Source organism: Elephantulus edwardii, unplaced genomic scaffold, assembly GCF_000299155.1.
Source record: "Elephantulus edwardii isolate Elephantulus edwardi_28Jun2011 unplaced genomic scaffold, EleEdw1.0 scaffold00002, whole genome shotgun sequence".
Classification (NCBI taxonomy): Eukaryota; Metazoa; Chordata; class Mammalia; order Macroscelidea; family Macroscelididae; genus Elephantulus; species Elephantulus edwardii.
In genome coordinates, this window is record NW_006399752.1 from 41,264,609 (window position 1) to 41,272,744 (window position 8,136).

The window sequence follows — 8,136 nt, forward strand, 5'->3', positions numbered from 1 at the left end:
AGCTATTACGGAAGTGGATGCCACTCCTGCTTCCAGGCTTGTTTTAATCGGGGAGTTCCATCAGACACTGTCCACCATGGGTGACCATTATCACATTTGACACATGAATGTCAGTATTTAGCATCATAGCAACCACGAGTAACCTCTGTATGGCAAGTGGACACACCAGGGCTATATGACCTAGAAGAATGTTTGACCAAAAACAATTAAAAAAACAGGCCTGAGGGCCACAGATTAAAGTGACCCACTTAATTTAAGGATTACTGGATTTCTTTTTTTCACTATATGGCCCATTTGCTTTCAACTCTCTTCAACTCACTGGGCAATTGGTCCAACTCTGTCCTCCTGTGGACTGCCTTCTGCTCCTTCTTAACTGGAGGAGAAACAAGCAAGCTCTAAAGAGAGGAATGCATGGTATGGGAACCCTGGCAGTGCTGTGGATTAAGTACTGGGAGCGTGGTCCAAAGATGGATAGTTCAAATCCACCAGCAACAACGTGAGAGACATATGAGTCAATTTGTCTTTGGAAAGATTTACACCCTTGAAAGCGCTCATTCTCCTCTGCCCTATTTGGTTCCTTGGAGATGCAGTCAAGACTGTGGCAGTGGATTTGGTTTTGGTGGTGGTGGATGCTGTCAGCTTAGCTCCAGTTCTAGTCATCTAGAATATAACAGAATAGAACAGCACATGATCCTGCCTCGCCATTGTGTCAACTTCTCCTGGGAGGAAGCTCATGGTTGTAGCCACTGTCAATCTGTCTCATTGAGGGTCTCCTTTTTGGTTGACTCTCTACTTCCCCAAGCATGCTCTGTCTCCAGGCGTGAGTTCTCCTCGACACACTGGAGACGAGGTCTCACCGTCCCTGTTTCTAAGAAGCTGCTGCACTTCTTCCAAGACAGATATGTTTGGGGTCTGGTTTAGTTTCTGGCAGTCCATGGTACATTCAAAACTCCTCCCCAAAACCACAATTCAGAAAACACTAATTCTTCTCTGCTCAACTTTCACACGCACATGGGGCAAGTGAAAGGTCTATGGATCAGGCACACTTTGGGCCTCAAAGTCCTATCCTTGCCCTGTAGCACTTTAAGGAAGTTCTTTGCAGCAGACTTGCCCAATGATGCATCCTCTGCGTTCTTAGCTGCTGCTTCCAAAGGTCTAAACCGTTGTTGTTGTTGTTTGCCAAGTCGAGCATGACACACAGCAACCCTGTGAACAAAAGGGCCTGAAGCCTTTCTATAACTATCACCATTTATCAAAGTTCATAGAGTTTCCAGAGGCATGTTGTTCAGGAAGTGGATGCCTCTCCAATTCAGTGGACCCACATAAAAGAAAATCATTAACAACTCTAACTTTTCTCCCTTTATCATACTATAGCTTGTTGAGCCAACTGGAAGGATTTCTGTTTCCTCTATGTCATGGTTTAATCCATTTTGAAGGCTGTAAACTTGAATCTTCATTAACGCTTCAATTCTTCACTTTAAAGGAAATCAATTTACAGAATGTATCTTGTACATATCAGAGGTTATTAATGAGTCTTCTTTCAATCTTGATGTCACATTCTTCTTCATATAGTCTAGCATCTCAGATCATTTGCTCAACATTAAGACTAAAGAGCTATCATGAAAGGATACAATCTTAACACATCCCGTGCAGCTCCCCTTTCTCATGTTCAAATGGCTGAGCACAACCAAGTGTTCTGAGATTCCCATTCTTCACAATGTTTCCCACAATTTATTATGATCCACACCGTTTGGTGCCTTTGCATAGTCCGTAAAACACACTATGTTTCTAGTATCAACTGCTTTCAGCTAAGATCCATCTGCTATCTGCAATGACACTCTGTTTCTAAGTACTCTTCTGAATCTATTTTTTTATCTTTTCCAATTTTTGTTCTGTACTAGTTTATTTACAAAATTTGAATATAAATTTAAACTAATCATTTCGATTTCCCTCATCCCCCCACCCATTAAATTGTACAACCCAATAATTAATCTCCTCTTCCCTCCGCACAACCACAACCCTCTGCTTCCAGCCTCTCCCAAGTCTCCTGGATCCTTATACTCATTCTATAATAATGGTTTTATACAATATTTACCCCTGTGGAACTGAGTTAGTTCTCTTAGCATTATGCTCTCCAGTCCCTCCCAAGTTAATAATTTACAACATTATTGCTCCTGTGTGCTGCATAGTATTCTATTGTGTGAATGTACCATAGTTTCTCAACCCACTTGTTTGTGGTTGGACATTTGGGTTGTTTCCACATTCTTGCGATGGTGATTAGTGCTGCTATGAACATCGGTGTACAGTTTAATGTACTGCTCCAGTTATTTTTTAACATTATCTCCAGCAAGAAATTATTTGCATGTGATAGTATGGACATTGGTCAGATAATTTCTGCATTTGTTTAGATTATTTTTCTTTGAAAAAGGCATAAATTGGATCTCTTCCAGTCAAACAGCCAGGTAAGTGTCTTCCAATTTTCCAATTTCTTAGCATAAACAAGTGAACTTACTCAACATTGAATTTGTTTGCTGACACATATCAAGTGGTATTTTATCCAAGCACAGCTTGGACTTCTTTCTGAATCACTGACTCTTGGTCATGTGTGGCCCTTCTGAAATAGCTGAACAACGACTGTGTATCTTTCCTATTTTCTTCTGATGCTTTCTACATCATTCAATGTTTTGCTCACTGAAACTTTCAGTATTGTACCTCAAGGCTTGTACTTGTTCTTCAGTTTTTTCAACTTAAAACCTATGTCAAGCATCTTCTTTCCTGTTTGTCCTCTAACTCTAGGTCTTTGCACATTTCATTATAATATATTGTTTTGTCTTTTCAAGTCACTCTTTGAAATCTTCTGCTCATTTCATGTCATCATTTCTTCTATTTATCTTAGCTTCTATCAACTTCAGAGGAAGGCTTAGAGTCTCTCTTGACACTCATTTTGATGCTTTCTTTCTTTTAAGTCTTTATAATGACCTTCTTTTTACACAAATTATGGTCCTCAGACATTAGTATTCTATGTATCACATTTATGCTTCAGATTGTTTTAAGATTCAAGGAAGATAGACTCAAGATCATATTTTGGCTCTCATGAAATTTTTTCATTTTCTTCAGCTTCAATTTGAACTTACATAGGAGCAAATGATGGTTATGTTTCATAGTTAGCCCCTGGTCTATACCTAACTGATGATATTGACCTTTTCCACCATCTCCTTCCATGTTGTTGTTATGTTCCATCAAGTCACTTGAAACTCATAGCAACCCTATGTTCAACTGCTCTGAATTCTGCTCTATCTTGAGCCAACCTCAATATTTCTGACACACCTACCTGCATACCCCAGTCACTGAGTCAAACCATCTCATTCAGGGTCTTCCTCTCTTGCACCATCCCTCCACCCTCCCAAGTATGACGTCCCTCTCCAAGGACTGGTCCCTCCTTGCAAAATTCCCAAAGTATGTCAGCAGAACTTCAGAATCTTTTCCTCCAAGAAACAGCCTGATTTAACCCTCTCCAAGATGAACCTGTTTGTTTTCTTAGCAGTCCTTGGTATATTCAATACTCTTCTCCAGCACCACAGCTCAAAGGCATCAATTCTCCTTCTATCATTCCCGGTCATTGTCCAGCTCTCTGATGCATAGCAAATAATATCGTCAATTTGAGTTCTTTGTATTCAACCTGGTGAAGTCCACATGTATATTGGCCATTTTTTGGGTTTTTTTAAAGGCATTTGCAATGAATGTTGTTGTTCTTGTAGGTGTCATCAGTCAGTCACCTTCAATCTGCAGTGACCTAAGTACAACAGAAGGAAATCATGCCCCATCCTCACAACCTCTTTACGTCAGCTGACTGTTGAGCTTGCACTGCTGATCCAGCCCTTTGAGGGTCTTCCTCTAGTCACTAACCCTCTCCTTGAAGCTACTCTCCATTGATCAATTAGCCTGGGTGTGACGAGTTTTGTTCTTCATGTCGAAGTGTAATCAATACTGAAGGCAACAGTCTTTCATCTTCTTCAGTAAGTGTTGCAAGTTCTCTTCACTTTCAGCAAACAAGGTTGGGTCATCTGCATATTGAAGAATTTTTAATAAGTCATTAGTTGCGCGTTACAGCCTCATTTTGGTCACAAAGGCCATATTTCCCCAACCTATTAATCCTTCTTTGTTTACAAATTTTATACTACAATCACTAGTGACTTTTAACGGCTCTTGATACATTTCAGACTGCAATTTGTAGAAATTCTCAGATTCTTTATTTTTGTTTTTAGTGGTTGGTGTTTAAATTGAATAGCAGTTCTATTAATGGGTGTTCTGTGTGTGTGTATGGGTATTATGCTATCACTGACACCACTGGACTTAGGGATGTGATTTTTTGATGAGGAATATGATGGTATTGCCCTTCAAAGTACTATTTTTGGAATATATTCACTAGATGATTATTCAAATGGTCAAATGCAACATATCACTGGCTAGGATACCAATCTTTATGCACTTCACCCCAATTTTACTAGCTCCATACTGCATACATCCCACATTCCAATTATTAATGGATGTTTGTGGATATTTGTGACTTTTTCTCCTCATTTTAAGCTGTGCCGCAACAGCCAATTAAGTCTTCCACTGGCCGAAAGCTTTGCTCCACCCATGTCTTGAAGACAAGATTCTAATTGGAAGAGACAGTTCCTCCCCAGTAGTATTTTTAGTGTCTTCCAACCTTTAGAATCTTCTGGCACTATATCAGGCGATGTTCCCCTGCTTTTCACAAGATTTTCAACGGCTCAGTACTTCAGAAGTGGATAGCCATTCCAGTTTCCTTGTACCGTAGCTCTGCTGAAACCTGTTCACCATGGGTAACCCAGCTGCTATTTGAGTAAAACTTTTACCACAGTGTGGATGGGTCACCCCAGCAGCTGCAAGGAACTCCACAAAATAACTCTTTAGGGATACCAGCTTCATTAAAGACATGAAAAAAGAAAAGACCGTGCTTCCCAACTCATTTGTTGGAGAGTTTTCAAGGGTAAAAAGCTCCAACGATTCAGGGAAGGGAACACAGGAAAATGCAAAACTCATTGAATTTACTCCGGATCTAGCCCATTCCCAGAATCCCACGGTTCATATCTAGAAAGCAGGCTTTCCTAGGAGCAAAAGAGTGGCAGCTTGAGTTTCTTAAATTCTTTCCTGGTTTTTTACCAGCTTGTGCTTAACGTCTGTGTTTAACTCGAGTTTGTGTCTAACGACAGTAAAAATGTGTTAACGAGAAGCTTGCCAATTACTTTTGCACATTAGCTTATAGTTTATGAAAACGAGACTTTTCTCTTACCAAGAATTGTCATTCAGGGTGACACACAAGCCCACAAAGGTGTGCTCTTGTGTGGAATTTCTCTTTACTTTGTTGAGAATGCAGGTTGAAGGAAGCTTGTGGTGTGTATTTGATCTTGGCCAGTGTGTTAGCCGAGAGGTCTGCCCAGAAAGCACTATTTGACGAGTTGAAGAGGGATAGCAAACCTATCCCATACCCTCCGTGCTGCTAGAGCATGGCAGCAGCCCGGGTGCAAACGGCCATAGTTTTCCCAACTTAGTGCTAAGAAACATGAGTAGAATCTTGCTTTGCTTTGCTTTTGAAGGAAGCATAATGACAGGTAGGTATTTGAATTCTCTTTAATGTGCATAATTAAATCTAGGACTTACAGTCCATTTGTGTACCTCAGTAACTGTCCCAAGAGGAATCCAGAGACTCTCTAATCATATTTTGTTTTGTAGAAGAGCTCAGTTTCAGTGGAAAGAGCTTTTGCACCTCCCCCCCGATTTTAGTTGGCTTTTATTTCCTTCAGAATAATTCCTGGGTCAGCCTGCTGTCATGCTCCCCAAGTCTTTCTCACAGAACCATGAAGCAAATAAGAAACAGGTCATCCTTCTCCCAGAGAGTAACTGGAACAGTCAGGCCTGGAGCACACCCTTCCAAGCTGCCCTGCACCATGAACTGCGCAGGATCTCTGAGAAGCCCCTGAAGAACAGAAGGTGCATCAACACGAGTCCTCCTGCCCCCAGCCTTAAGCTGCTCAGAGTGTCTGCTGAGATTGTCAGCACCCCCTGCTTTAGCCACTTAGATCTGTTTCACAGCTACCTCTTCACAGAGACGTTCACAGTGACACATTGTAAGTGGGGACAATGATGCTTTCTACAGTTACAAGACGGATTGTTACAGTTAACAAGCTTCCCTGCCACCAGAAAGATGCTCCGTCAACTTTGTCCCACTGGGACCACACACTGGAACTGTTCATCTCGGCATCTCATGGGAAATGGTTCGTCTCCATATGTTGTATACTGACGGAATCGAGACTGGAGTTGCTTAAGTCAAAACTAATCTAAGAAAGCAAGACTCTGGGCATGGGGCTTGGCCAAACTGGACTATGACCAGCACCCACTCCACCACTTCTGCCAGCCTCACCTACCAGCATGTTCGGGGGGCTCGGTGCGATTGCCTGGGTTCTCCTCACGCTTGGCTGATGGATTGCCCTCTTCCTCGCCCTCGGGACCCACGATAAACTCTGGTCTGGAAGAGAGGAGGCTGTCCTCAAGACTGTCTGTGGGCTCCTGAAACAAAGACGACAAGCATGGAAAGGATAGTTGTGCTTAATCCAAAAAGAATTTAAGTGCCCCCTGGCTCCCAAGCCCTGTGCTGAGCTCAGAAGGCAAAGGCAGAGGAACTTGAGCTTTATTTCCATAATGGTTTAAGGAAATATGCACCAGTTGCCACTGAAATATTTCAATTCACCTGAAATAAATATGAAGAAACATCAAGAACACTGTCAAGTCTTCAGAACCCTGCTTTCCCTACTCTGCTTATTCCCAGACTCAATAGCCTCGCCTACCACGTAACTCCAATTCAAGCCCATGTAATACATGTTAAGTCATTTTTTAGGGTAAAGCAGTAAAGAGTTCACAATATATTAAAATCTAAATGCTGGTTGTTTGGTGAAGTAAAATTATCAGAAGCAAGAAAATTGCTACCGTGTGTGAGTTGAAGAGGGCTAGAAATTATCCTTCTCTAGTTCTTCCCCTATTTTAGCTTTATAGTCTTTAAGGTTTCATCTTCAAATTATCTTCTTTCTTTTCCCCCTAAATATCCTCTTGTGAATTTTTATTCTTTCACCTAACACCTTCACCAATAAACACTTTTTCCAGAATTACTTGACAACCAGCTAAAAGTAGGCAGGAGGCAAAAACTGGTGGTAATGTGAGAAATCCAGGAAGAAAGAGGTGAGGGTTCAACACTGGCTGACAGGGCTGTGAGGAACCCTGCTAATTACACAGCTTTGCTAAGACCTGGCTCTGTTCACAGTGGACCCACAGACAAGTCACCGAATCAAATGATAGCCTGAGTTTCGTCCAACTTGACGGTAAGAAGTTCTTTGTTCTTTCATGACCCTTCTACTTACATCCCGTAACCCACATTTCAGGCCCTGTCCTCCAAGGCAGCAGAGACTGGCGTCTTTGATACTTGCCTAAGCCACCACCCAGCTCACACTTGTGCCCTTGCCCTATGCTCTTGACCTCCACTCGTCCCAGGGAGAACTAAACAGCTCACACATTGTAGACATGATCCTTTTCACCTCGATGTTTTTCGTTTACACTCAGGACAAATGTCAAAGGCAAGATGCACGCCACCAACTGTTTCCGTGGCTCAGTCCCTCACTTTTATGCTTTGTAATTTTATTACTCTGCATGATCAACTCTCAAGCCAGAAAACAGGAATTTGTGCTAAGCATTTCCCTGACTAAACATCACTGGACGGCAATGGCTGCTGATTCTCTTCTTGACGTACCTTTCAGGCTTGCCCCTTCCTTCTCTGGTCTGGACCTGTACTAATTTAGTCCAATCTCCACCTTTCCCTTCCTGGGTTATTCTACTAGATTAAGTTCCTGCCTCCAGTGTCCAAAGCCTATGATTGATACCCTCCACTGGAAGAATTTAGCAAATTCATTGATCCGCACCACTTCCCTGATTAAATTTATTCCAGATTCCTCCATTGTATTTTGGACATGTTGTAAGGAGAGACAGGTCTTTAGAGAGGGACATCATGGTGGGTAGAGTAGAGGGACAGCGCAGGAGGGGAAGACCCTCTATGAGGTGGATTGA

At 42.0% G+C, this 8,136-nt stretch overlaps 1 protein-coding gene across 1 annotated transcript in view; it reads right to left on the reverse strand.

The window, feature by feature from the left end:
- Positions 1–8,136, reverse strand: part of UNC79 (unc-79 homolog (C. elegans)) — a 291,864-nt gene that overhangs the window by 158,791 nt on the left and 124,937 nt on the right. Inside the window, exon 19 of the mRNA XM_006879101.1 lies at positions 6,450–6,591. Within this exon, the coding sequence (XP_006879163.1) occupies positions 6,450–6,591 (142 nt within the window). The remainder of the gene's footprint in view (positions 1–6,449; positions 6,592–8,136) is intronic.